A 27,711-nucleotide genomic window follows, 5' to 3' on the forward strand; every position below is an offset into this window, starting at 1 on the left:
TTAAGCAAAACCTGCCACTGTGTAATCTCCTATCCTAGAAAGTTTCCAGCTCTTAGCCTTGTTCGGAACCCTGGGCTATGTACTCTTTTACAGGAGTTGTTACAACCTGACCATATGGATGGATTGTTTTACACATGGTTAGAGATATTTTAGCAGAAATCCAGATACAGATTAATTTTTTAGGCTATGGCAACAGCTTAACTACATTTGATTTGATTTGCTGTGTTCCTTTTTAGTAGAATACCCAAGTGAGATGTGACCTCCAGTAGCCTTCAGAGGTTAATTCCTCCCCACCTTTGCCTTCCCAGTGACTTCACTGATACTCCAGCCAAGATTTAGAGTTTTCATGTTCTCTGCAGATCTTGGTGTACTCATAGTAGTATGCAAAGCAGTAAGGAAAAAACCCAAACACCAAGCCAAGAAGTATCATTTAGTGGAAATGCATTTAACAAAATTTAACAAAGTAACAGCATAAAGAACTAGGAGGGAAGGGGGTTTAGCTTTTAGCATGTCTCTTTGGCTTTCTGTCTGCTGGCTTCTTTTCTTCTGTTCCTGACTCTTGGACAGGGAGCCACTTCAGAGGATTGCGACGGTACATAGGCCACGGAGGGAGCGTTAGCTTAGAGAAAAGGAATGAAGGCAAAACGTGTAAATCAAGATGCTAGAGAAGTGTACCAGTTAGTGTTTAGAAAGTTTGCATAATTTCATATTATAAAGATATATATATTTTACATTGTATCCTGCATAATCATGGGTGACTAAAGGACCCCAGCGAATTGCAAGGAGGGGGAGGACTACACCCAGCCTGAAGTAAAAAGGATACCCCTGGATTACTGAGGTAACACCAGCAACCTAGCCTCTCCAATGCTTCAGTGAAACCCTCCAGTACCTGGCCTCAGAGCTAAGTAACTGTAGTGAGACCAACTCTGAGGATGTTTAGCTCGAGAAAGCAGATGGATGGTGATGCCACAGAACTACAGTGGCTTTTCAAAATGGTAGTACGTGTGTTAAAGTAGTGACTGGCCAAATCATGTTGCATCTGAACACACAAGAGGTGTAAGAACCACATGCAAACCTGGATTCAGTGTGCTCTGGCTGGAATGGGACACTTCCTGTGCAGGAATAAGGAATTACTCTTGTAATTCTATGTTTTGTGTCCTCACTTCTCTCCTAAGGTGGCATGGGCCAGCTGCACATTTTTTGTGACAAGCTGCTACTACACAGAAAGCCTCACTGTCCTTTCTGTTATAAGTGCTATCAGCTCGACTTTAACATTTAATTGAAACAAAAAATAATTCTAAAGCAGTGTTAAATTGCAGTGTTCTCTAAAATCTGACAAGCCTTTGAGAAAAGGCACTTCCTGTCTTGTAAAGCACTTTCTGCAAATCAAAGAAAGTACAAATATGCATCAACAGTCAGAATTATATAGGAAACATTTGTCTATGTTTACAGCCCCTTAATTTAATGATGCATTCAGGTGCACGTATTTTCTGGTTTGGGATCAAAAAAACCCTTACCAAACACGATAAAGCAAATCCAGCCATAACTATGTAGACGGTCCATCCAAACTGCTCAGTGATGTAGCCGTAGATGAAACCAATTATCTACAAAACAACATTTAAAGAAAACACACTTAAAATGAACAATTTGCCACACCATGACTAAGTGTGTGTCTGGGGAAGCTAAGCAGAAAACGATATTTTCAAGAGCACAGTTCACACATCTTTCTAACCTTGTTTTCAAAATTGTAGACCAATAATGAAAGTAAAAGATTGAAAGAGGGAAAGTCTGAATCCATGAGAACCCCCTTGATTTTGTCGTAAGCTTTTAGTGACCCACTTAAGCCAAACAATAAAAAACCCCAACTTGTTTGTAAGATAAGAAAACAAAACCCTGGATGTTATTGCCCATAACTCTGATATACTTACTGCAGAGACAAGAATGATTCCTTGAAAAATCTGTTCTGCTAATTTTTGACCCTTGTAGTCCTGTGGAAAGAGGTACCTTGTCAGTTACCCAAACCACAAACCTGCCAGTTAAAACTCTTTCAGGTGAGCACCTGGGGACAGCCCTATCACACCTTCTCAGCTTTTTTGTTCAACTGTCAAACCAGACTGATGTTACTTTTCTTACAGCGTCTGGATTACAAGGGTAAAAGAGTTCTCAATTCAATTAACCCCTACAGTCTTCACCACATCATTTGGAAATAAAAGCAAGCAATGTCTGCTCAGGATAAATAATACAAGTTGAAGATATAGTTACCTACATATCATGAGGTAAACACTGTAACACCCCCAACCCCCCCCCCCCCAAGACAGTACATGCTTCAGAGGATATGGATTTATGTCACCTGTGTTTGCATGAGTAGCTTTAATGAAAACTCTTTGCTTCTGGCTGTATACAGCATAGCCATACAAGTACGGAGGGATTTCCTCGCACAGCTGTATATTACTTTCGTTTTACAGCACATTACAGCTCTAATTTTCAGACCAAAAAATAAATCGTAATGACACGAAGTGCCCCCCCGCACCCAGCAGCGGCTCCTCACACGCGGCCGCCAGCACGGCACGGAGGGAGGGGATCGCTGAACCGCACAAGCAGCGCTGCAACCAGCAGCGACAGGCGAGGAGGGCCCGGGCGCGGCCAGCCCCCCGCGGCGCTGCCCTACCATCTGCGTGGGGATGGAGCGGAAGATGTTCAGCATGGCGGCGGAGAGTGGTGCCTCGCACTCCTCGTCCTGCTCTTCTTCGTCGTCGTCGTCGTTGTTGTTGTCGTTGTCTTCGCCGCCGTCTTCCTCTTCCTCGTCCCCTCCAAAGCTCTGCGAGGCGGAGCTGCGGCTCGACGGGTACCCGTGCTCGGCGCTGTGCCGCCCGCGGTGCGGCAGAAACGGAAGGGTGCTGCTGATCTGGCCGGAAGCACTCCTCTTCCGCTCCGCCCCGTCCTCCGTCAGCTCGGGGGGGCAGTCTCCTGCTTCAGCCGCCGGCTCCGCTCTGCCGTTGCTGCTGTCCCAGGACCGGGCCTGCCCCTCGGTCTCGGTCTCCTTCTCGCCTCCGTCGCCCTGCTCCTCCATTCTCACCGGCCGGCAGCAAGCGGCGCGGGACGCTCTCTCCCCGGCAACGGCGGCTTTGTGCCGGTCTGAGGGGCCTTCGGCCGGCAGGTGTGATGCGCCTGCGCCGTCGCCTGTCCACAATCAACGTCGACTTGGCAGCGGGCAGGCGGGCATTTCTCGCGGAGCCGCTGCCGCCGCCGCTCCATTAGTGCCCCAGAACGGGCGCGGTGCAGCCGTCGCGCCTTGCGGCCGGCAGGCACCGTTGCGGACACCCACCCGTCGGCTGGGCGGGGAGGAGGCGGCCGCGGGGGCCGCTCGCTGCCGAGGTGGCAGTTGGCGGCGGCGCGGGCGGCCGGCCGGCCGGTGAGGTAAGCCGGGGTCTCGGCAGAAGAGAGCGGGGCCGTTGCAGCCTTGCGTGTGCTGTGCCTCCCGCGGGGCGCGCAGGAGGCGCTGAGCGGGACCCTCTGTGAGGAAAAGCGCGGTTTGTGCCGCGCGTAGCGGATGCGGTGAAACGGGACGGGAGGAGCGGGGGAACGGACGAACACTCAGGGCACTCAGGTGGCCGTGTGGCCCGCTTAGTGCGTGTGCACCGTGTCAGGACGGTAATCGGCTGTGGCAGGGCGGCCATCGGCCCGTGCGCCGAGGTTCAGTGTGGGGCTTTGTCTCCAGGCTCTGGTAAAGTCGGGCTGAAAGTGGCTTCGGTACCGACCGCGGTGGCCTCGTTGAGGGGCCGGAGCCGCGTATCGGCGGGTGCCCCCTCAGCGGGGCCGCGGTGCGCGCCGGTGAAGCCCGGCAGCAGCGCTGGGCTGGCACCGGCGGTCGCTCCTGGTGCCCGGCCAGTGCGGCTTCCCCCGGCAGAACCGCGACAGCGGGAGTACCACAGTTATGTCTGACACACGCGATAGTCACCACGCAGTTTGCGGTATCTAACGTGGGGGCTTTGCAAGGGTTTCAATATAGAACTGGAGCTGCTGCTCAAAGTCTGCACGCTGGTAAGTTGTGAGTGCTTTCTGTGAGTCACTTGAGAGCTGCTTCATGCTCCAGGATGTGTAGTTCTTGTTCTGATTTCACAGTCACATTTACCGTTAATTAACGAGTAAGTGTGTTTGAATTGCATACCAAAATTGCATCGCTGCATGGTGGTTTTAACACGGTGGTAATAGCTTCCCTCACACTTTGGTGTGACAATACTTCAGCTGATATTATTTTCTGTAGCGAATGAGAGTGTATAGTGCTATGTGTTAAAATCTTGTGAACACTGTGTCCTGTGAAAATCTTGTGCTTAGTTAGGTATGGAAAGAAATGTATAATCCTTTGCCTTATTGCTTGGGTGCTTCTAGTTCAGATGGTTAAATGAATTGGTTCAACAGTGAAGAAACCATATGTAATCTTCCAGATTCTTTTCAGATCAGTTTTGACTGGCAGAAGGAGTTTTTTTCTCTTTTCAGATCAGTTTTGACTGGCAGAAGAGGTTTTTTTTCTGTCAGTGAAATACATGGCAGGATCTCGTAGGTATGTCATATGCGCTTACCAAGACACCACACTCTGTTATTAAAAGGTGGCATATAGTTTTATCTATTTTAAGAGGAGGAGACATTCACTACATTTGGAAACTTTCTGGCACTTGTGGTGACTGTGCTATGCCTTGTGTAGGCATGCACCGGAAGCAAAGTGTGACTGCTGTGTTTTTTCTCTTTCAGGTTTGCAGGAATCTTATGCCAATAAATAAAATAACAAGAGAAAAATGTCATTAAGGAAAGGTACGTGCATATGTGTGTGTTTAATTTTTTAAAACTCTCTTTTGTACTTTTCTGAGTTTCCCAGTCTTTCTCTGGTTATGTTGATAAACTTTTTTTCTTCTAAATTTTCAGTGAACATTTCCATCCTTATAGTGGCTGTTGTCATATTTTTGCTAGTTCTTCATCATAACTTCCTTGGCCTCAGTGACTTCTTGAAACGGGAATTGACAGGTATGTTGGGCTTTATTTTAGTTTTAAAATGAGGTTTTTTTTCAAGATTGGTGGGAAAGCACATGCTCTGGCCAGACAGAAACCACCACATTGCTAAAATAATGAGTACAATAATGATCAATTGCTTACATAACGAGATACGATTTTTGTACTTTTTTTTTTTTTTGAGTAGATCCCTGTTCTCATACCCAAGAAACTTCAGCTTGGCGGGCTTGTCTGTTTTCTGTCCTTTGACTTTTCTTGGTCAGGAAGCCAGAAGAGAAAGCAGTAAGGGTTCCTTCTTAATGGCTTTAGAAGTCATCAAGTTATGATTCAGTTTATTTAGCAAAGCCTTTTAGTTTTCAGGAGACTACTTTTAGGAACTGCATGTGGTCCCACAGAGCCTCTCCATGCCCCCAGTTTACCATTCCTGGGAGCTGTGATATCTAGGTAGCAGTTGCACAGGTGTTTCGCAACAGCAGTTGAATTGGAGCCTGACAGACCTTAACCAGCAGTCGGTTGAAGACAAAGCTGTTGAGTTCTGTCATCAGGAAATTGCAAACAGAAGCAGAAGCCCAGCTTTGTGAACAGCAGACTACTGCCCAGTAACTGCCAAGTCCCTGTTTGCTATGTTCCTCAAATGATCTAATATGTAATAGTCTAGATCATTTCTTATAAAAACTGTAGGTATAGGTAATGGCATGTTTTTACAGGTGATGTGGTCTTGTAATAAACTTCCATGCTGATCTGTCATTTTCCTATCTGTACACTATGAGTATAAATTTTTGAGATTCCAGCTTTGAAAATATAGTGTGATCTGTGATCCCTGGAACAAACATGGAAGCTGTACCTCATGCCTTGATCTTCAGTGGGAAAAAACTCGCAACAGCGACTGTAATTTAGAATTTCTGTGTTCTTCATTGGTTCCTACCTTTGAAGAAAAGAAAGTGATGTGGAGAAGACTAGAAGGTGGATTGGGTAAATGGGAGGGAAGTCAGATTATAGGCATGGCAGGGGGGTGCAAAGGTTAAGTGCAGCCTGCTGTACTTTAAGCCTCATTTTAGTACCTTGTGCCGTGTGTGAATATGTATAGTTAAATGCATGTAGCTTATATGTAAGTGTAAGTTTTCGTATTCATGACGATCTCAATTCTCAAGAGCAGGTGCTATGTTTTAAGTGTTTGATACTGGCTGACATACTGTAATCCACACCTCATCTGAGATATCCAAGTGCTTGCGTAGTAGAAATAATTGAAGGTGTTGAAAATTTTAGTGTGGTAATAATGTCGGTTTCATTTGCACAGAACAAGTATGTGATGCCATTTGTACTCCACAGATGCAAATCCATTAGGACTTCAGCCTATAGATTTCATACCTGCAGTTCCCCAGAGGCTGGCAGATGAAAGGAATGATAAGGAGATTTCTGTGGTCATTGCAGCATCAGATGAGAGGCTTGGGGGTGCCATAGCAGCCATGAACAGTATTTACCGTCACACCAGATCCAACGTGGTTTTTCATATTGTTGCTTTGAATGATACAGTGGATCACTTGAGGTAACGATCTTTTCATTAGATTCCTGCAATACTGTAAAACACATAAGTGTCTCTGAGAAGAGGAAGAACGGACATTCCCTGGAACTGCAGTCCTTTAAATTGCAGTCCTGTCTGCTGCTACTTATTGCAGCTTGTTCACAAGGCTGCTGTGGAGACTCCTACAATCATTCCTTCTGGCAATGCTTCAGAGAAGGAAAAGAGCCATCTTTTCTGGTGGGGTTATATCCAACCACTGGGGCTGGAATTTGTTGGTGGAGAGGTTGTAAAATTTTTATATTTCCATATTTCATCTAAGCAATTCAAATGCTGGCAATGAATTTTCTCCTTTTTTCTAGATTGTTCTTTAATCCTTTTATTTTTACCCATGCCTGTTCACACCAATGTTTTTTGTGAAGGACCTGTAATAACAGGAACATATTTTTCTAAGAAAATAAGAAGCAACCTTGTACGTTTCCCATGTTGCAGCTGTGCAGTATGCTGGTAGCGTACATGCTCCTGCAGTCACAGAGGGCACCACTGACATCAGCCCTACATAATATTCTATATTTATGTTTGTTGGGTAGGGAAGTGAGTAGCCAGATCAAGATCAGTGTCACTGTCAAATCAGATCGCTTGTTTTTCATTTGGTCTTTGTCTCATTTAACAAGATATGTGCCTTTCTTTCTGTTTGCAGACTGTGGCTAAGTAACAGTGCTTTGAAAAATCTGAGGTACCGCATTTTGGATTTTGACCCTCGTGTCTTAGAAGGGAAAATAGAAGTGGATCCTCAAAAGGGAGACACCTTAAAACCAGTGAGGATGATGTTGATTATTTTTTTTCAGTTATTAGATACACAACCAGAGATCAAAACCAAATCTCTTGCCATAGAAGCAGTTTTTTATAATGAAACTCCTGAATATCAATAAGAATAAATTTCCAGATAGTGAAATACAGATTTGAAATCTACCTGTGCATGCCTCATATCGTTTTTTGCTGCTGGCTACAGTGAAACACAGCAGCTTGCATGTCAAGCATGCTATCACCTCAGAGATACTACAGATTTATGTGGAGAAATAAGAAATCCTAATATAGACCAGTTTTAAAGTTAGTTTATTAATGCACAAATTCATAGGAAACCAGGAACTGATGGAACTTGTTTATTTTAAATAGCTTCTAGGATATTGCTGCCTACTTTACTTCTTGGTAGAAGTTGTTTTGGACATTATTACCATAGATAAGAGCCAGGAGTATCAGTCAGTTTCACATTAATTTTGGCAATTTGTCATTTAATTCTTCACTTACCTTGCTTTCATGTTTTCACAGCTAACCTTTGCCAGATTCTACTTGCCCAGTTTGGTACCTCATGCAGAGAAGGCTATCTATGTGGATGATGATGTAATTGTACAAGGTATGGGACTTTTTCATAGCCTTTTGCCACTGGCCTTATGCTGAGGTCAGTATGCCTTCTCTTACAGTAACAAAAAACTTCTATTTTGAGCAAAGATGTAAAAACGTTGTAAGCATGAGTGAGTTGAATTAAACTGTGTGGTTTTATCTGCTGTAGCAATGGACTGAAGAAAATGTCACTCATCACTTAGTCAGGATTGCTTTTTATTTTTCTGTGCTTGCTTCCATTTTCCAGATGATATTCTTGAACTTTACAACACTCCTTTGAAACCTGGACATGCAGCTGCATTTTCAGATGACTGTGACTCAATCACCAATAAAGTTGCTGTCCGTGGAGCAGGCAATCAGGTTTGTTTTATTCTGATTCAGTGGTAGCAATACTATAAAGCCCAGGCTTTGGAAACAGGCACTGGGATTTAATGTTCTTGCAGGATGACTTCCAAATGCAGTGAACTTAAGAGATTCCTACACAAATCAATTACTCTGATGTTTGATTACAAATGACACCTGCAGTTTCTGTCTAGGCGCAGTAAAAGCACTTCACATTTGTGTTGTGCTTTACTATGAGGGCAGTTCCCAGTGTGGAACAGCGGATCTTAGAACATCAGAGGGAGAATTTTTCATTTGTGAGTGTTTAAAAAAATACTTTTTCTGGGAGTGGTACCATATTAATAATATGATATTATTAAGACTGTGCAGCATTCCTTAAAATATGTAGCTTATAAAATAATATTTTTTTAATGTTAGACCTCATAAGCTTGCTTTCTCTCACTTTACAGGAAGGGGTATTTGCTTTAACTACATGAAGTAACACTTATCTGTTGAGAGTTGTGCAAAATTTCTCTTTGAATAGTAATTTGACCATATTCTAGGCTAATTTCTACTCTCTTTTCCCTCCCCCCAGTATAATTACATTGGGTTTCTAGATTACAAAAAAGACACCATCCGAAAGCTTGCCATGAAAGCCAACACCTGCTCTTTCAATCCAGGAGTTATTGTTGCCAATTTGACAGAATGGAAATTGCAGAACATCACGAAGCAATTGGAGAAGTGGATGGCACTGAATGTAGTGTAAGTACCCTCAAGGTGAGGGCTACAGCACATCAGGAATTGGGATATGGTGACCCATATGTACCTGTATGTAGCTGTGGATACCTGCCATGCAGCTGCAAGGGAAAAATCAACTGATTTGGGGCCACATAAGTATCCTTTCCCAACTTCTTTTCATCTGTTCTAGAGAGCAACTTTACAGTAGGACTCTGGCTGGCAGCATTACAACACCTCCATTGCTAATTGTATTTTACAAGCAACATTCCAGTATTGACCCCATGTGGAACGTCCGGCATCTCGGTGTGTATGAAACACTTGTGATACTGCTCCCCTGGTGTGTTTTTCCAAGTCTGTAGCTGGACACCTAGTTGATAATGCAGTAAATGGATCTTTGCCCCTCTCTTTTTTTATACCTTCTTCTTTAAAAAACACTGCTTTGCACTACCATCTTGGTGCTTATTGGCCTGATTCCTCATGTTCTTTTATTTAACTGCTAGGGGGATAGTTCTTGAATTGACCTACTTTCAAATTACTTATTTCCCTTTCCTTTTTCCACATCTATATTTCCACATATCTGAAGTGATCTTAGATGTTCTTCCAAGACTGTTGAGAGGAACAGATATTCCTATCTATGCTGCTACTGATCAAAGCCCAGTGCTGGGAAAGTTTCCTGTGAACAATACACAGGCTGCCAAATACATCTGGGTATTAAGGGGGTTTTAAAGAACTTTGAGGTTAAGGCAGTACATTAAAATAGATACTGACACAGGTCAAAGTGGCATTCAGTTGCACCTGATTGTTTTTCACTTTGTCCTGATTTATGCCTCCCACATCACCTCCTTTCTCCGAAAATGACGATATTTCCTTTGTTAAAATTCTTTGTTTTGATGTTAAAATATTGCATATTGGTGTTTCTGCTGCCTTTATTTTAGGCACTAATGCTTCTTTTTCAATAAAAGGGTCTACTGCAGGAAAAAGGTACTCTCCTCAGTTTGTGAAAGCTGCCAAGTTGCTCCATTGGAATGGACATTTCAAGCCATGGGGAAGAACAGCTTCATATGCTGAAGTCTGGGAGAAGTGGTATGTTCCTGACCCTACAGGCAAGTTCAGCCTAATCCGCAGACATTCAGAAGCCTATGAAGCAAAGTAGAGTCCATTTTAATAACTGATGGCATTTTCTCAGGAAACTTCTGGAGCAAAGCAGAACTTTTGTGTTTAGCCAACTTGTATTTCAGAGCAGTCCTTTTGCCTTCTGGAGCACAAGGTGAGGCAATAATTCAGGTGCAGTTCTGAAATGCACAGATCCAAAGGAGACTCACTTGTGTGACAGAAGATGCTACACCATCAGCACTATAGAAAGCAAGGGAATATCTCCACGAACTTTTATTAGTTCATTTCTGTCTGTTGTGCATTCTGCTGCTCTTTACTACAAGTCTTCTAGAAGAGAAGCTACAGAAAGAAACATTTCTAAGAACAAGATACATCTTCAACTGGTGCTTGCACCATGCAAATCTTGCACAGCAATGTACTGTAATTAAGAGCTGCTTGAGTTTTGTTCTGAGTTTTTTTGTTTTCTTATCCTGTGAAATCTTTTCCTCAATCTTTTCTTGCATGAAACATTCTTCCACCCATTTGTGTGTCTTTCCTGCGGAATTCTGCAGAAACAGATTTATTTTTTGAAATACTAATTTTTCAAGTATTACTACACTATGCAAAGTGGGTTTAACTGCCAGTGAACACTAAATGAGTATTTGTGAAGTGGTGGAGAAAACTTTGTTCAAAAATAAAAGCTAATTTTAGCATGTTGACTCAAACCTCAGGTAATGGCAATCTGATTTCTAGTTTTGATCCATGCAGCACATTTCCTTTGTACTTAAATGCAATAGAAGTGATTGAAACTAAAATTATATTTGCAAAAGCAATCTCATTCTAAAATGGTGCCAAGTGTTTATTGTAGGGATCAGGCTGTGTGAACCATTGCTATGAATTGCTCTGTTATTAAGTTCCTCGTAGTTCTCTCAAGAGAGTATGACTCTGCTATAGAAGTTTTTTCCACCGTGCCTTTCCCAGTCTGACCCTTTAAGCTCATCAAGCAGAATTCCTGTGCGCTTTTGCAGTCAGCTGCCCACCACCTTTTCTACAGGTAGGTTGGTTTTTTAATAGTTGTATAGTTTGAATAGTGGTCATTAGTATTTGCTGATACATCCCAGCAGCTATCGTGCCAACTAGTCCATTTAATATTGGCTTGAACTCAAGCTGTTACCTGTATTCAGTCATACTGCTTGTGAACAGTCCTCAGTATAAGATACTTAGACAAGTCTTTGTGTTAATGCAGTGATGGGCTGAGTATTGCATGGTCTGGGACACAGGGCAGCAGAGACATAAAGGGCTCATTCATGTGTATGAATATGGTTTTAATACTACTTTATAATTTAAAAGGATTTCCAATTGCTTGACTCGTTGCAGTCACTGCCTATAGTTCTGTCTGTGGTTTGTTACCTATAATTTCTTTTCCTGGGTTTTGATGATGAACTATTCTTGTCTTGCAGTGGTTATGAGTAACAAAGTTCAGTTAACAAACTTTGAAAGATTGTACTAGATCAGCTGACATCAACTTAATGCTGATGCCCAGGCTGTGTTTTAGCAGGCTTAAATAAACTGCATGTGTCTGCATCTGCACTTGGTGCTTTTTTAAGCTGCCCAGTAGGACTGTGCCTCAACATACATGTAGGGAAAATACAAGTATCTATTGAAGAACACAGAAACCAGACCTTTAAGTTCATAGGAGAAACACATGTATAGGAGGAAGGTGCTTGGTCAGGTGTTTATTCTAAATGCTTAATTCGCTGAGCAACTGCAAGGCCTCTTGGGAATTCCCTTGCTATCCCAGTTGTGCTATAGGTTGTCATTGCACAGGGCGATGTTTTGCTTTAGTTATCAGTTGTTGCCATGTATAATAGGTACCATCCAGAAATATGTCTGTTCGAGAGCACTGCAAGAACTTGTTCCCCAGTAAAGACAAATTACTAATATGCCAATATGTAGTATACTAATATTCTAATCTATACTATACACTAATAATTGCCCATTACTAATCTCAGTTACCTTTCCCAGTGAAGGTTCTCAATATATAAAGCAGTGCTTAGATAAAACATTTTTGTCTAGCTGAAATAAGTAGTGTTTTCTGGCCAACCTCTATATATGAAAGTCCTATAAGCTTTGTAAAAGCATACTAAAAAGTCACTTAAGTCATGTTCTAGTACAGTGTCTGTAATCCTTTAAGAAAAACAAATCTTATGATGAGAGGATGAAAACTTATGTTGAAATTTAATTTCTTCAAGATGACCAGAATTAAATGTTTAACATTGTTTTCAAAGAAAAAGGCAGAGTTTATCTTTTTGAAACATCTTTCTATACGGCAAAGTGAACAGACTAGCTCAGTCTAATAGTAATTTTTAAAATAGGCTTTAATACAAGAAATAAAGATGCACAGTCAGTTTCCTAGCCTTATGTAAAATCTGGAATCATCAAGGGAGGTACACTATTATATACATTATTTGACACAGCAATAATTGTGAATCTTTGCAGCAGCTCTATTATGCAGTATTCGTCCAACTTCTGCCACCACGCAAGTCCTCATGACTGGTCTGAAAGCCAGTAATGAGTCTCCAAACAGTGTCTTCATACACAATTTTTTACACATAGTCTGTATTAAAATCATAGGCATCATCTTCATCTGCTGTCTTATCCAAGTTGAGCAATAGTGAATTGGAATGTTCACTTTCTGAGAAAAGAAAATCATGAGTTAGTGAAACCAATGCAAGTTCTAGAGTACAAGAGGCTATACTTCAAGCCAGGGTTTTTAATACAGACCTGCTATTTGCTTTTCTGAATTTGTAGGACTTGCTTGTTTTCCAAGCTTTGTTTTCCTGGTGATCTGAACTTTGCTTTTCTGCAAGACAGAGAGGTCAGATGTGTTTATTCAGACATCACTAATGAAGTCCTCCATGCAAATAAAACCTAACAGATTGCTGATAGTGTGGGTGTCCCCTTCTATAGTTGGTCAGGAACACACTGACCTAGAATAATGTTTATTCTTTAAGCAAAAAACCCAACCCTTATCTCCAGGATTTTTCTTGGTGGCTCCACGGTGCCAACACCTTCTCAGTTTACAGCAGGATACTGACTGGTTAAGTGGTGTCAGGATCTAAACAAGTAGAAGAAGCCTAATGAAACCTGACTTACCTCTTCGACATCCATTTCTTCTTCCAAATTGTTTGAATCATCATCATTTTCTGTGAAATCCTCCTCTTCTTCCTCCTCCTCCTCTTCCTTGCTTGTTTCCAAGTTTTCCCACTCCGATGCTTCCTCTATCACTATTGTCCCATTTACCATACCAGATGACTCAAAAATTATGCTGTTTGCTGGACTGGGACATTTTAAAGCTGCGACAGAAAAATAGGAAGTGTCTGTTAAGTCCTTTCCACAAGATGCCTCTCCCACGTAAGCAGGTAGAACAAAGGACAATTCTCTGAGAATAGCGTTCCCTAAGACATCTATGCAAGACTGGTAGGAGCTGAAAGACTTGGAATTGGAGCTGATTGTACCGAGTAAGATGTATTTTGTTGGCCAAATTAGCCACGGTTTATGTGCTCCACAGTCTTTACCCCTGTTTTCTGTTTAGGAAGGTTAGTTCGAATGAGCAGAAACTAAGCTAGCAAGTGGTAACTTGTGTTAAGGCAGCACACAGATGCACTGTTCTGTTGCATCTGAATCCATTTCTTTCTTAAAAGGCTCTTATTACTCACTGCTTGTTGGCAAAGTTATCATATAAACCCCAGGAGGGACTTCCCTTCAAAATCTCCCATTAAAATGACTACTACCCAGTTTTAATGGTAGCAGTACATTACAGTAACAGTCCTACCTTGAACAGTGTTGTTGTTTTCTTCTTCTAGGTTCTTAAAATTAAAGCACTCTTGCATTTGAGCTATTTTGTCTTCTGTAAGATACGGTGGCAGTGTCTGAGATTCTGGAGGTTGTGAGTAGTAGCTTATTTTAGCTCTGGGAAAATAAAATATCAGCATTAAAAAACAACCAAAGATAACATAGTTAAATCACTGTAGTTAAAAATAAAACCCAGAGCACAAGCCTCTCAAATTTCTCAACCTAACAACCCATTTATTATCCATTTAACAGCAGTTAAATAGCTAGCTAATTTTTGGCTCTGAAGTTGTTACTAACAGATTAAGTGGATAGCCCACTCCCGAGAGGAAAGAAATGGCATGCTTTGTCACCACAAATCATCTGCCTGTAAAAGCACGAGCTGTAAAAGCAGCTGAATCATTTGAGCAAGAGAGACAGTCACACTCAATTATTGATTCTGAGTTACATTTATTCCCACTCTTATAATACAGGAACCACTATGAATTCCTACAGAAAATCTTTGTCTTATGGAAGAGGACTACATGGACTCAGTACGTAAGAAGGCGGCAAATTTCCCTAACAGTTATAGCAGAAGTCAGCAAACTGGCTATGGAGTAATGTGCAACATGATTTGTTTCCTTACATGTATCCTTCACTAATTTAGGAAGTTATCCGTGGATGGTGTTCTCTGTATCTGTTAGACAATCCATCACTCTTTAGCAAAGTAAAATGTAGCCTCTGCTGTGCTGGATTAACAAAGTAGAAATGGTGAGCAGCATAAAGCAAAGTTCATAGCATACGTACCCTGTCCAGTCACAAAGAAGTACTTTCGTGATATTCTCTATGTCAGGAACACCTCCCTTTTTCAACATACCCCTTTTCTGAGCCAGTAAAGCTAAAAGCTCTTCAGTGTTCTCAAAATCTGGGATACTATACCGCATAATTACCTAGAGCAGAAGAAAACACTGCATTCAGAAAGAGGTACCCAGTTTTCTCCTAAGGTTTAGGAAATAAAAAGAGCAAATAAAATTGGATTACAATGAAGATGAACATGTATGTGAAGAGCCATTTTTCTCTTGCACATGGGAGTAAACATTCCAAAGCAAAATGCCTACTTCATCAACAAATTCATCTGCCATTCACCCATAGTTGTGGGTGTACAGAGACAGCACACTGGTTTGTGAAAAGAGTTATTGCAAAACTGAATGGAAAGTAGGCTTAGGTTAATCCACTTGAAACTAGAGTGAAATCAGAGTTGGATCTGAAGTCTTCACTGTAATAATAGGAAAGAGTCAGAATATCTTCATTTTTCACTCTGTGATACTGTAATGACATCTTAAAAGCAAGTTGTGTTTTTTTTTAAATCAGGAAAGTTATAGGAAAAACAGCCTCTGGCTGACAGGATCATGGCATGCTGCTTCTGCCTTCCGTTCCAAAGGATGAACGATCACACTGTGTTGCCATTCTGTCTGATTAGAAGAAAGCAATGCAAAAGCTACCAGAACTAGTAGAAGTGAAACAAACTTTTGTTACTGGTCTAAGAAACCTTGAGAAGTCAAATGCACTGAGAGATGTGGAAAAAGCTAAGAGCTCACCTGCTGTTTATTGCAGTTACTTAGAATGGCACATATTCCTTCCAGCAGATCTGCTAAGTCTGATTCTTCAGTGTCTATGATACTTCTCAAGGCCAGAGCCAGGGTACTGTTGGAGGGATCTGCAATTATACTTGGACTGTCCAACATCTTTGTCTGTTTATCAATGTGCACAATTTGCATGGACCTATTCAGGGAGAAACACACTGTGAATAGATAATCAACTGAGTTTCGGTGCTTTTTCATCGTATCTTTGCGTAGGACAGAAATCTAAACATATAAAAAGAGCAAGTTTTTACACAGTGCTCTCTGTTCACAGCTTGCATCAAACAGATCAATATCTTCCATCCTGGCAAACGGAAATGTGCATTTAAAACTGCACACAGGGGCGTATTTTGCCCCAAATGGATGGAAATTGTACACAAACAAACTCAAGGTAATTGAATACAACAACAAATGGGGAAATGAACAGCTTTTATCAGACTCAGCTTACTTGGTAACACCTCTTGTTAAGCCAACATTGCAAGCACGAGCTCCTTTAAGGCTGTTGATTATGCTGCTCTTTCCCACATTAGGGAAACCTGAAGAAAACCACATAAATCCTTGTAAGTAAGAAAACTAAGCCTATGTAACACTAATCAAAAATTGTTTCTTTCAGGTGTCTTTGGTAAAGTACATCTTCAGTGTGAGATCAGAGTTGGATCTGAAGTCTTCACTACAGAAGTAAGACAAAAGTGTGTATCCTCATTTCTCACACTGATAATTGAGTGTAACATCACGTATTGTATCAGGTAGGAGGAAGACACCACAAGCTGCGTGATACATAACCTGCTTCTCTTGTTGCCCTAAGCTGGTGTATCAGCTAAAGGCTCACACAACATGCCTCTCACAGATCACAGACACTACATACATTTAAATGTAACATAAATCACTGTCAACTGAAGTCTTAGATGAAAGTAAGGGCAATGACAAGAAAGCCTATTAGTATGTCATGTGTTAACTGCTTTACCCAATTTATAATACAGGATACCAAAGCTTTATGGGAGAAAGAAACTCCTGTCTCTCTATAAACACTTACCTACAACTCCAACCTGAATGGCTTTGTTTTGAGTCTTGCCATACTCTTGAAGAAGTTTCAAAAGGCATTTGGTTCCAAGACATTCACTGGTTCTCGATACATCAACACGTGCACGTCTCTTTGTGGAGTGCTCCTGCTACAGGATTCAAAGGCATAAAAAAAACCAAACCATGGTCAGGAGCTGCTTAGGAAAGTAAATACATATTGCATAAATTTATTTATCGACTGTAATAATCTGTATTTGGTGAAGACAGGCTGAGAACATTGAGGCTGTTCAGCCTGGAGAAAACTGCATGGAGACCTCATAGCAGCCTTCCAGTATCTGAAGGGGGCCTATAAGGATGCTGAAGAGGGACTCTTCATTAGGGACTGTAGCAACAGGACAAGGGACAATGGGTTTAAACAGAAGTTCAGGTCAAATATAAGGAAGAAGTTTTTTACTGTGAGGGTGGTGAGGCACTGGAATGGGTTACCCAAGGATGTTGTGAATGCTCCATCCCTGGCAGTGTTCAAGGCAGGTCGGAGTCTTGGGTGGGATGGTTTAGTGTGTGGTGTCCCTGCCCATGGCAGCGGGGGTTGGAACTTGATGATCTTAAGGTCCTTTCCAACCCTAACTTATTCTATGATTCAATGTTACTGTGTTCTTTTAAACAGAAGGAATTAGCTTAAGAAATTGGCTATCAGTTAAGTTACAATAAAAAAGGTAGCCATCAACTACTAAGAGCAACAGGAATGTGAACCAACTTAGAGGGCTTTTGATTTCAGTTCAGGCTTCACTGCAGATTTGTGGTACAGCCATGAAATAACCATGAACTTTTAGAGGGTAGAATCTTAAACCTGCAAATTCACTCAACTTCTTCAGTTTGAAGGATTTCAAAACCTGCTCTCTGCATTGCAGTTTCCACACCATTTTGTGGGAGCATCTTGTTTCACTGTGCTGTTATCAGAGCTAAGACGTGAAGCATTATGTATTTATATGACTCAAATAAGCATCTTCAAAGACTTGAGACTAGGACCCAGGTTGCTAATCCCTCTATACTCCTTATGAAATAATGTCTGGTGCTATTTTATTGATGGCCACAATCAGGATGAATGCAGTAGTAGTGCCTGCACCACTTTACCTACAAACAATTCAGATGTGATTGGTGCAACCATCTTATTCCTCATCTTCCTCCTTACAATAAGAAAAAATAATTGCTTTTTCTGTAGTCCAGCACCCTGGGCACAAATAATGATAGGTATTCCAACAGCAAGAATTCCTCCAAAGCTTAGTAAAAGTGCAAAGGCACATCCCAGTCACGACAGTATAATCAAGCAAGGGGAAAGGGAATTTTAAAGGACAAGAGTTCCCATTTCTCAACGTGTTTCAACATGTATGATTACAAGCACGTATGGCTTAGTTGTGAGACAGCCCGCAGTGCTCTTACCAGAGTCTTGTCTTTCATCAGCGTTGCTGATTTAAAAGCAACTGTTGGAAACTCCTTCTGCAAATAATTCAACCATTTCTCTAAGTTCTCCTTTGGCACTAAATCTGGAAAAAAGAGCAAAGTCCTTTCAGTCCTTTGAATCTTAAATGTCACTGTGTAGGGGAAATCTAATGTGAGCCAGAAACAAAGCTGTATTTTGCCTATTTAGTGTGTTCCTTTATGACAAATAATGTTTGGCTGAAAACTCTAGCAAAGTACTGGATATGTTGCCCAAAGGCAACCAGTGTTGCAAAAAAACCTGTATTTTCTGCCTCAAGCAGAATGTACCAGAGTTACATCTTAGGCCTCTGTATCAAGTTTTTAATGCTGGGATCTTGCTACAAGACTTTGTACAGTACAATGTGATGTTCTGTGAAGGATTATCCCATCATCCCTGCAAAGGCTACTCTAATACAAAGTTCCCTTTGCTCTTTTTCACTGCTGATAACTCCAGTAATATCCAGCCTTTTTAGCTTGTTTCACCTTTTCTGTGGACTCTTTCATACAGCAATGGAAGAGAGAAAATACTTCCCAAAGACAAATTTCAAATCCAACTATTGCACTCACTTACTGATCCTTGACTGCCACTGCCTCAGTGGGGACCAGCATGGTGACCTGCCTCCTCACCTGTGCTCACAGAAATGTTAAACAGTAAGATCTTTAACTTCTCTCAAATTTGGCTGAAGCTGGCCAATGCCTTCAGAAGTTACTGCAAAAGAAAGGGGCTAATGTGCATGCAACTGTCTGTTGTGTTTTCTTAGCAAACTAGACAAAAGGTGGAGGAAATGTGACCCCATTCAGTAGGGCAGTGAGCTCAGAGTTGGATCTTAAGTCTTCAATTGAATCTCAGATTCCCTTAAAATCTTCCTCATAGCTCATGTGCCGTGGGACCACAGTGACCACGTAACAGTTCAAAAAAACCTGTGCCTCTTACCAGTTTTGTTCAGAACCAACACTAGCTTTTTGCTTCCTTCAGAGCAAGTTACAGCTTCCTCCAGTTGAGGACACCGGCAGCCCATTGGATCTCTTGCATCTAAAACCTCTAGAACCACATCTGAGGCCTCAATCACCTAGGTGAGAAAAGAGAAGACTTTCAAATAAGACATGACAGAGCATTTGACGGATACCAACACTGGAATAGCTGCGGCTTACAACAGTTACTGTTAAATTTCACAGAAAGATTGGTGAGGTTCCCTATTACTGTTCCTGTTGGAGCTCCTTTCCTGTGAACTGCGAACCAGAAAAGCTGAAGCAATTGTCATCTTTTTTCCTCCAAAGGCAAGAAATCCGTAGTACCTCCTTACTACAAGAACTTTTTGATTACTCAGTATGTACTGGCAATGGCCCAAGAAGTCTAATGCCTCAAAGTGCTAAATGTCTCAGTAGCTCACACCAGACAAGACTGAAACCCTCACAGTTACTGTTGCAAAATCCCTTACTTGAGTGTTAAATTTATCACACGCAACCTTTATACTTTCCAGCAGCTGAGCAGGAATGCAAAAAAGGAAGCTAACAAGTGGTCTCATTGCTGACTCTCATCGAATTATATAAAAATAGTTGACGTTTCTCACCTTCCGGAGCTCGCTGCAGAATGACTCCTTTGAATTTTTATCCAGCCATTTGTTAGCTTTTGCTTTAGATTTTCCAGAGGAATCCTGAATGCAAATAAAAATGAAGGGGAATCATTTGAGAATTAGTGCATTATACTTGCATGCTTATACAGCATGAATATGTAACACGTAACATACTGCTTAAGAAAATGTAGTTTCAGGATTACTTTTATTACTTCTATAAGCTTTAAAGAATCAAAATCATACCAGATGCCTACCTTTCCTTCTGCTTTTTCCTTAATTTTGGCATTCTTTTTAGCTTCAAGCTTCCTCTTCTTTTCATGTTCTTTCTGTCTGTTGAGCTTCTGCTTTTGTTTTAGTTCTTCAAGCTGATTACAGACAAAACCCCAAGCCAGATAAAACATAGTTGAAGGTGGGAAGGAAGACTGTTCTTTCTCCCTATTTACTTATTTCTGACCAAAGCTCCTGAGACAGCTCAGTCAGAAGTCATGGCTGTCCATGTGACAGACAACTTCTCTTGCATCCTACCCTGAAAAGAAGTTACCTTCAATTGCCTCAAAACCAGAGGCCATACAGATCCCAAAATAACAGCTGTGCAGCAAACACACTGCAGCTGAAAAGGGTGGTATTCTCATGTCACATTACACCATGCTGCAGACAGCAGATCCCTGTTTTCTGTATAATCACATAATGCCAAGACTTAACATTCTGATGGGATATCTGTGTATCTCAGCCTCACGGGCAATTTGGATCACATCAGAAATGACATTTCCAGCGTGTTTATACACACAATGAAAAAATGGAGGTTAAAAATCAAAGAGCAAATTGTTACACATTGTATAATGCTGGAAATAAATACAGGATCATTTGCAATCAACCATGAGTGCACCTCTGGGTGCGCACATGCGCACACACAGGCACACAAAGCTCTCCGGAAGACAGGAATGGTCTCGGTTCTTGAACTCTTTACCACAGACTATATTTTACCCGCTGCTTTCTTTGCTCTGCTTCCCGTAGAAGCTGTTCCTTAAATGGTGCAGCACTAGGAATACCAGGATCTTTCTTAGGCTTTTTGCGTCCACGTTTCTTGGCCTCCTTCCTGACTTTTCGGTGGTGTTCTCTGATCTGAGGACAGGAACAAGAATATTTTCTCAGTCTAAGGGAAAAAAGAAAGGGGGATGTATCCCTCCTATTTACAGATACAGAGTAAGAATCGGTACGTTTCTGATTTAGACTGAAGTGTTTTATTGTATAGTGTCTCATCACAAAGCTACACTTGAACGTACCAGCCCAAAGTAATGCATAATGCAAAAAATGTACGCTCTTTCCTACATCATCCCTGGGCCAAAGGTAACTAGAAAGGTAACCGCTACAGCCCAGACTCCATGGACATGCAATGTAACATCCTTATTGTGTACACGTTTCTGTAGTTGCTATATAATAGTTATATATATATATATATATATATAGCTATATATAGTTTTCAGACTTAAAACCCCGCTTTTGCCGCTGAAGTAGTCAGCGTGGAGCCCCCCCAAGCCACAGCCTGCCCCCGCCCCGAGGGCTCCGCACCGCCCGGGGCCGCCGGTTCTCACCTTCTTCTGGATCTTGTAGCGCTTGTGGCATGTCAGCCTCTTGCTCGCCTTCCTCAGCTCTGCAACGCATCGCGCCCGTCAGCGCCGGCTCCCCGCGGCCCACCCGCCGAACGCCCACCGCCACCCCGCGTCCTCCAGCCCCGGTGTCCGATACCGCCGCCATTCGCTCGGCCACGTGTAACCGCTCCGTTCCGCACCCCCCCCCCCGCCATTTTCTCGCGTCGCCGGCCCCGCCATCCCCTCGCCTCAGCGCGCTCGCCGGCGGCATCGCCCGTGCCCGCCCGAGCCCCGCTCCCGCCGCTCACTGGGCCGCCTCATGGCGCCGCCGGGCCGCGCTCGACCGTTGCCCCACGTGCACGGCCCCGCTCCTTCCTCCGCCCGCCTCCCAACGGCGGGCGCTGCCGTAAAGCGAAGCGGCCCTTCCTCGACGGAGGTGTCGTGCGAGCTCGGAGCGTTTGGCGACTGGGAGGGCTTTGCGGCAGCGGAGGGCTCGGCGCTACGGAGCGGCAGCGGCACCGGTGGTACCGGTGGCAGCGGTGGCGGGGCGGGCGGCGGAGGGCGAGTACGGCCGCGGCTGTCGGAGGCGGAGCGGCGCCGGCTGGGTGAGCGGCGCGGCGCCGGGGTCGCGCAGTCGGGGCGGCAGGGCCGAAGCCAGGAGGCCGCTGCCTCCCTTTGTGTGGCCGCCGCGGGGCGCGCAGCAGCTCCGCCGCGGCGGGCCCCGGCCGGGCCCGGGAGCGCCCGGTCCCTCCGCCTTCTCCTGTCACCTCCCTCTTCCCCGCATGCCGCCGCGACCCCGGCCCTACCACGGCCCCCGCGTTGTCTCTGTTCCTCACTGCTGTGGCGACCGCGCTGGCCCCGCTGTCTCCCTCCGCCCTCTCCTCGGTGCCTCCGCCCCCGTCGCTCCGTCCCGCCGCCGGCCGAGCTCGCAGCGGTGACAGCGGGCAACGGGTGGCTGCGGGCTGGCGGCCGCTACGGGGGCCTCGAGAGCGAGGCCCGTGGCGCGGGAGCGGATCCGTGCCGGTGTGGGGGGCAGCGCGGGTCGGGTCAGGGACACCGTCCTGTCAGGCCGTGGGGCACAGGCGCGCCCGGTTCCCCGAGAGCTGTTTTCTTTGTCTCTTGCTGCTCCTGCTGACGGTGACACCTCGCGAACAGGGAAGGGTGCGGGCACGGGCCCGCTGCGGGAGGCTTTGGGAAACTGTGTTTTGCTCTTTTGTTTCTTGTGCCGGTGTTGGTATCTGTGCCGCTCGCTTCTTCGTCAGCTTCGTCCTTTTAGAGCGTCCGGTTGCCGCTGTCCCACTCTCACGCTGTAGCCAGGGCCAGTGTCATCCTTACGCGGGGGAAACGCTGGCTGTGTTTCCCTCCCTTGTTCCGTTTGCTAAATTTGCCATGTTTTAGTGAGTATTTCTGTGGAAGCGTGGGAGATCCCAGTAACGATCTTTCTGTGGTATCTATCGGCTTTTAGCTTTTTGTCTACTTGGAGGCAGAAAATTCAATGTGTGCTAGAATCTCATTGGCTTGTTTGAAGTGTGTTATCTCAAACGCATGTGAAACCTGTTCGTTTAATGAGATGAGGCTGGGTCATTCTTAGGGTGATCAGTCTAGCGTGGCTCTCGGGAGAAGGAGCCTTCCACCCGTTGTCTATCTGTTAGTATACATGTATATAAGCAATGGCCAAAGCGTTTCTTACAGACATGCCCGTGGTTGTGTGACTTTTATTATGGGTGGTGTGAGCAGTTATTAAGGAGATGCTCAAGCTCCCATTGTGTGTAGTGATGGAGATCCTTGGTGGGACTGTTGAAATACTTGTGGGCCAGCAGTTATGTTGCAGAAGAAAGTATAGGAGACCTTGAGGTCCTTTCCAACCTGGTGTTCTATGACATGTTCTTAAGTAAAACGTAATGCATTTCTGTGCACAGTGGGATTGGATTGTCTGTGGTTTTGAGCTGGGAGATCTAGAGAGAGGAGCCTGACATTCAGTAGGTGTTTCATATAAGCAGTTCTTTCAGAGTATTCATTATGTTGTTTAGACCGGTATGTGTTTTGCACCTTCCTCGCTTATTAGAGAAGGAAAATGGTCTTGGCTGCCCACAGAATGGCCAGGTGTCTGGGTAGTACAAGCGTGCACCAGTGTGTGTGTGTGTAGCTGAGAGCTGCAGGTTGCTGTGTGCCTCAGGTAACTGATGTGCAGAAGCTGCTGTGCAATTTGCAGGTGCTGGTTGAGGGGGGTCCCTATATCTTTATTTCAGGGTGGGATTGGACTGAGTGTACTTTTGAGTTGCTGGGTGAGCCAGAATGATGGGTCCCAGGAGTCCCTCATGCCCTTTATAACCACATACTCCACATTAGCATGTGCCTGGTGTTAGCTCTTTGATACTGTCGCTCTCAGATAAAAGTTTGAGGTAGTGCCAAAAGAGACAGGCTGCATGTCCATTCCTGAGGTGAATTGCTGCTGATATAACACGGGGTTCTTCTGTGTGTGTGCGTGTGTTATGAAAATGCCCAGAATACCAAAGAGGAGAGCAATCTCTCTGGGGTTTGACTGAAGACAGTAGTTGTATGAACTACACAGAAGCAATCATTTTGCCATATGATGGTTCTGCACGTTTCACATGAAATTTTGCAGGGGGAAAAATCAGAAACTGCTTAGAAATTGAAACGGGTAGATCTGTAGTGAACCTGTATGGCTGCGTATTTAATGTTGTTTACTTAGGAGGATAAAAATCCATTCTGAAGACTGGTGGAGATGCACCATCACTGAGAGAGCCTATTAGATGTTTCTTGACCTTAGAATATATTTTCTTACTGTTAGCACCGTACTGCTTTGCATTCTGTAAGTGTTACTGCTTTATGGTTTTCACTCTGGGGTCAGATATTGCTTATGTTTACTCCCTGTTCTGCTTGATGAATCATTCTGTAGCAAGTGGCTCTGAAATCTGTAATATGTATTCAGGAACATTAGAGAAATGTGTTTTTACTGTAAAAACTACAGAACTGTCTAGCATTCTGTGTACGAAATTGCTCTGTAGAGTTCCTGCTAGGCTAAAATAAGCTACCTTCTGTTTCTTGGTTTTTTTTTCTGTCACTGTAATTATTCAGTTTATTCTCTGATTTAATTCTTTAATTATCTATTTACTCTCAATTTTCTTCTATCTCTCCTTCCTTTTTCTTGTCTTCCAGTTTTGACTGTACTAACACCATTGCTACTCTTAGAGTGTTACCTTCTCCCAGTACCTGTGCTTGGCCATCAGACACTATGAGGAGACTGGCTTTTCGAGGTGCTGGTTGTACTCTGGTAAATCTGGCAAATTATTGATTGTATGTGCACCATTCTCTCCATTTCTCTGCCTTAGGATTTTGCTTTTCTTTATCCTGTTAATTACTCCTGCCTTACTCTTGTTCATCTCATTTGTGTGCTTCAAATTAATTCTGTCTCTAATGTAAACACTCTAATGCGGTTGTATTGTGCTGCCATACCTTGTAAATCAACTTAGTGCTTCCTAGAAGAAATTCCTTGATTTGGTTGGAAGATGGGTATAAGCTGGGATAGATGCATCTAGTCTGTCTTCAGCCTTTGAGACAGCTACAAGTATATTTTTCTGATGCTATCACTTTAAGCTGGGAAAGAGCCAACTGCTTGTTCCATCATTTACCATTGTTGTTGGATGGTGGTTATTTGTTTGTGTTGGTAAATGGAAAAATATGGCTGAAAAAGGAGGTGGCTTTTTCTGCTTCTTGCTGATTGAGCCATTTGTCCTACACTTAAGGTGGGAGTGGTGGGTCACACAATGGTCCAGACCTTTCTTTGGTTTGAATCTAAGACAAGGTATTCAGCAGCTGTTTCAATATTTGTTTGTGATTTGTTTACTTCCTAGTTTGGGTTTGTTGGTTGTTGTTTTGTTGTGGGTTGGTTTTGTTTGGGTTGGTTTATGTTGGTTTGCTAGTTGTGTTTTTTTTATAGGGATAGATGTGCTTTTACATCAGACCTGAGCACATGTCTCTACAGCTTTCTCATCTGAACAGTGGTTCTTGCTTAGTTATCATGCATGAAATGTGGTATCAAAATGTAGATAGTTTGAGAACATTTACTAGTAAGAGCTGCTGAATTCATCTGCATTACTGTGAGCCTTAGGTTTTCTGATATTGCTGTCATAAGTGACTAAAACTGTGGGACCATTTTGATTTACCTTTGTTCTTGCCAATTTACAAACAGCTAGTGTTTAGATATATGGATTAAGCGAACTGTAGTATATAACAAATACATGTGGCTCATCCTGAGCATTGCTAGCTTTATAGTTAGCTCTCACCAGAGATTTTGGATGCAATGCCATGAGTTTAAGAACATTTGTATTCATTATAGAAGAAGTTGGATTCCATGGGTTCCAAGAGGCGAAGAGCTACCTCTCCTTCCAGCAGCGTCAGTGGAGGAGACTTTGATGATGCCCACCACTCCACAAACATACCAGGCCCGAGCAGAAAGAGGAGGAGACTTTCCAATCTCCCAACTGTAGATCCTGTTAGTATCTTCTTATTATGGACAGTGTTTTTTCTTCGTGATACTGTATCCCCGCCTGGGAAATGCAGGCTAATAAAATAGGTGATCATGTGTAGCACATATATACTGGCCCTGAATCTCATTTGGTTTTGGCTTGTTCTTGTCTTCCCAGTTTCATGTTTTTTCTTTCCCATTTTCCTTTTGCTGCCTTTCCCCTTGCCCTTCCCCCTTCCTCCCCCCCCCCCCCCCCCCCCACCATGATTTTAGCAGATGGAGGAATATTGGAGAAGGAGCTGAAATCATAACACTCACAAGTTGAGAGCTGTGTCTGAATAGCAAATACAGAGACAAATAAGTGGGGAATGGCACAGGCAATGATTGCTCAAGTGCACAGTGTCTCTGTTATGCCTTTGAGATAGCAGTCTAATTTTGATTAATTGCAGGGCAGAACCACCCCTGTTTTTGTTTTAGATGTCTGTAACTCAGACAGAATTGTACTGAATTAATTTACATTCTGGGTGTTTTATTTAGAATTAGCGTTGAAAGAAAGCTCCCTGTGTTCAAAAAAATAAATTAGAATTCAGCAGTACTTGTCAGGTGTTGTACTAATGTGTGAGATGCAGCAGTTTCTTCACACTTCTCCTTTAGAGCACACTGTGGATTGGCAGCTTGTCTTCCCATTCTTAGTAGGCTTTGATTTGTTACCTTCTTAAAATGTTCTTCTTTTTCATTACTTTATTGTTTTTGCATTTTAGATTGCTGTATGCCATGAACTTTACAACACCATCAGAGATTACAAAGATGAGCAGGGCAGGCTCCTTTGTGAGCTTTTCATTAGGGCACCGAAGCGAAGGTAAGACCATGGTTCTGGTTAAGCCTTGAATCTGAGGTTTAGTCAGGGAGTAAGTGGATATTGAGGAATACTTTAGTATTAATAGCTGTGAAAAATCTAATCTAAATTTGTCGTAGTTTCACACCAATGTTTGATCCAAGTATTTGGAGTAATTATTCAATGGGACGTGATAATATTAGTGCCCTTTTTCAGTCAAAAAAGGATACACTGAATTAATTTAAAACATTACTTATGACATCTGCATGAAACATCTATGCCTTTGACTATAAAATGTTCCACATTAGTGGTGCAGTGTAATAAAGGCATGTCTTCAGGAAGATTAATGGAAATGACCCTTGAAAATGCAGTAGATAAAGTAAGAGACTGAATTTTATCTAAAACTCAGAAAACTGAGGGTGATAACAGAGCATGTAATACTGTTAAGCTCACTAACAGACCAGTGCCCAGCTGTTTTAGCTGTAACAAAAATGCATTGGAACTTCGTTTGTTTTATTTAGTCATTGACATGTCCAAACTTTAGTGCTGTGTTTTTGGTTTTACTGTTTGGAATATAATGCCTGGTTTTGCCATTGCAACAGAAATCAGCCAGATTATTATGAAGTGGTTTCTCAGCCAATTGATTTAATGAAAATCCAACAAAAGCTAAAGATGGAAGAATATGATGACGTGAATGTGCTAACTGCGGATTTTCAGCTTCTCTTCAACAACGCAAAGGCTTACTATAAGGTGAGAAAAATACATGTAAAGGCTCAAATTCATTGTAAAAAGTCGTCAAGTTATGTTTAATTTCTTCCTTGGTTTGGCCAAAAAGCTTTTCAGTTTAGCCTTCATTATTGGTAAGAGAACAGCACATGTTGTAGTTGTTTGCATGTACTTCCCTAAGGTTGACCATATCTTTGTAAGATGTCCAACCATAGCAGTTTTTTTCTGTGGAAAACTATAAAATAGTGTGGGGAGAATCTTCATATAGTTTGCCAAAAGGAACAGAAAGCAAAAATGGAGATATAAACTGAGAAAAATACTTGTCTATCAAAGCCTTCCCATTTTACAACACGCTCTGTGTAACGTTTTGAAATATAAAAAGATGATTTTCCTTCAAAAAGGAGGAGTTTCTAAATAACCAGAAGTGTACAGTAGGAGTGCTGAATCTTTCTC

At 42.9% G+C, this 27,711-nt stretch overlaps 4 protein-coding genes, 1 long non-coding RNA gene and 3 other non-coding genes across 20 annotated transcripts in view; 3 read left to right on the forward strand and 5 right to left on the reverse strand.

Moving 5' to 3' along the window:
- Nucleotides 1–424: 424 nt before the first annotated feature.
- Nucleotides 425–3,178, reverse strand: SPCS1 (signal peptidase complex subunit 1). The gene is made up of 4 exons (XM_065687192.1): nt 2,669–3,178; nt 1,929–1,988; nt 1,518–1,604; nt 425–619 (listed from the first exon to the last, which is right to left on the reverse strand). The coding sequence occupies exons 1-4, from the start codon at nt 3,068–3,070 to the stop codon at nt 497–499; spliced, it is 672 nt and encodes a 223-aa protein (XP_065543264.1). The 5' UTR covers nt 3,071–3,178; the 3' UTR covers nt 425–496.
- GLT8D1 (glycosyltransferase 8 domain containing 1) lies at nt 2,923–10,800 on the forward strand. 9 transcript variants are annotated; one of them, XM_065687187.1, is made up of 11 exons: nt 2,923–3,417; nt 4,498–4,561; nt 4,750–4,809; nt 4,921–5,019; nt 6,334–6,550; nt 7,224–7,341; nt 7,853–7,937; nt 8,172–8,284; nt 8,841–9,007; nt 9,174–9,286; nt 9,946–10,800. In XM_065687187.1, the coding sequence occupies exons 3-11, from the start codon at nt 4,794–4,796 to the stop codon at nt 10,134–10,136; spliced, it is 1,119 nt and encodes a 372-aa protein (XP_065543259.1). In that variant the 5' UTR covers nt 2,923–3,417; nt 4,498–4,561; nt 4,750–4,793; the 3' UTR covers nt 10,137–10,800. The 9 variants fall into 9 exon arrangements, with proteins under 9 accessions (XP_065543259.1, XP_065543258.1, XP_065543263.1 ...); XM_065687186.1 differs by having other exon boundaries at nt 2,923–4,561; XM_065687191.1 differs by having other exon boundaries at nt 2,923–4,561; nt 4,966–5,019.
- Nucleotides 10,801–12,435: 1,635 nt separating this feature from the next.
- GNL3 (G protein nucleolar 3) lies at nt 12,436–21,640 on the reverse strand. The gene is made up of 15 exons (XM_065687181.1): nt 21,517–21,640; nt 21,212–21,270; nt 20,604–20,741; nt 19,874–19,984; nt 19,617–19,700; nt 18,980–19,115; nt 18,007–18,110; nt 16,580–16,715; nt 15,995–16,082; nt 15,505–15,688; nt 14,714–14,856; nt 13,911–14,047; nt 13,232–13,431; nt 12,860–12,938; nt 12,436–12,770 (listed from the first exon to the last, which is right to left on the reverse strand). The coding sequence occupies exons 1-15, from the start codon at nt 21,527–21,529 to the stop codon at nt 12,682–12,684; spliced, it is 1,701 nt and encodes a 566-aa protein (XP_065543253.1). The 5' UTR covers nt 21,530–21,640; the 3' UTR covers nt 12,436–12,681.
- Nucleotides 14,426–19,738, forward strand: LOC136018182 (uncharacterized). 3 transcript variants are annotated; one of them, XR_010614282.1, is made up of 3 exons: nt 14,426–14,460; nt 16,160–16,235; nt 19,022–19,738. It is a non-coding gene; the product is annotated as an uncharacterized LOC136018182 (long non-coding RNA). The 3 variants fall into 3 exon arrangements; XR_010614283.1 differs by having other exon boundaries at nt 16,160–16,224; XR_010614281.1 differs by having other exon boundaries at nt 14,432–16,235.
- LOC136018579 (small nucleolar RNA SNORD19) lies at nt 15,146–15,221 on the reverse strand. Its single transcript, XR_010614488.1, has one exon. It is a non-coding gene; the product is annotated as a small nucleolar RNA SNORD19 (small nucleolar RNA).
- LOC136018580 (small nucleolar RNA SNORD19) lies at nt 16,180–16,254 on the reverse strand. The gene has a single exon (XR_010614489.1). It is a non-coding gene; the product is annotated as a small nucleolar RNA SNORD19 (small nucleolar RNA).
- On the reverse strand, nt 18,850–18,922 carry LOC136018578 (small nucleolar RNA SNORD19). The gene has a single exon (XR_010614487.1). It is a non-coding gene; the product is annotated as a small nucleolar RNA SNORD19 (small nucleolar RNA).
- Nucleotides 21,641–21,667: 27 nt separating the features above from the next.
- PBRM1 (polybromo 1) overlaps nt 21,668–27,711 on the forward strand; it is a 69,732-nt gene continuing 63,688 nt past the window's right edge. The window contains exons 1-5 of one of the 3 annotated variants that reach the window (XM_065687171.1): nt 23,751–24,041; nt 24,389–24,503; nt 25,569–25,724; nt 26,459–26,556; nt 27,135–27,282. In XM_065687171.1, the coding sequence (XP_065543243.1) occupies nt 23,983–24,041; nt 24,389–24,503; nt 25,569–25,724; nt 26,459–26,556; nt 27,135–27,282 (576 nt within the window). In that variant the 5' untranslated portion in view covers nt 23,751–23,982. Of the gene's footprint in view, nt 21,814–23,750; nt 24,042–24,388; nt 24,504–25,568; nt 25,725–26,458; nt 26,557–27,134; nt 27,283–27,711 lie in introns of those variants that run through there. The other 2 variants (XM_065687170.1, XM_065687169.1) reach the window with 2 other exon arrangements.

The sequence above is a fragment of the Lathamus discolor genome, chromosome 7 (genome assembly GCF_037157495.1).
Source record: "Lathamus discolor isolate bLatDis1 chromosome 7, bLatDis1.hap1, whole genome shotgun sequence".
NCBI classification, from domain to species: Eukaryota; Metazoa; Chordata; class Aves; order Psittaciformes; family Psittacidae; genus Lathamus; species Lathamus discolor.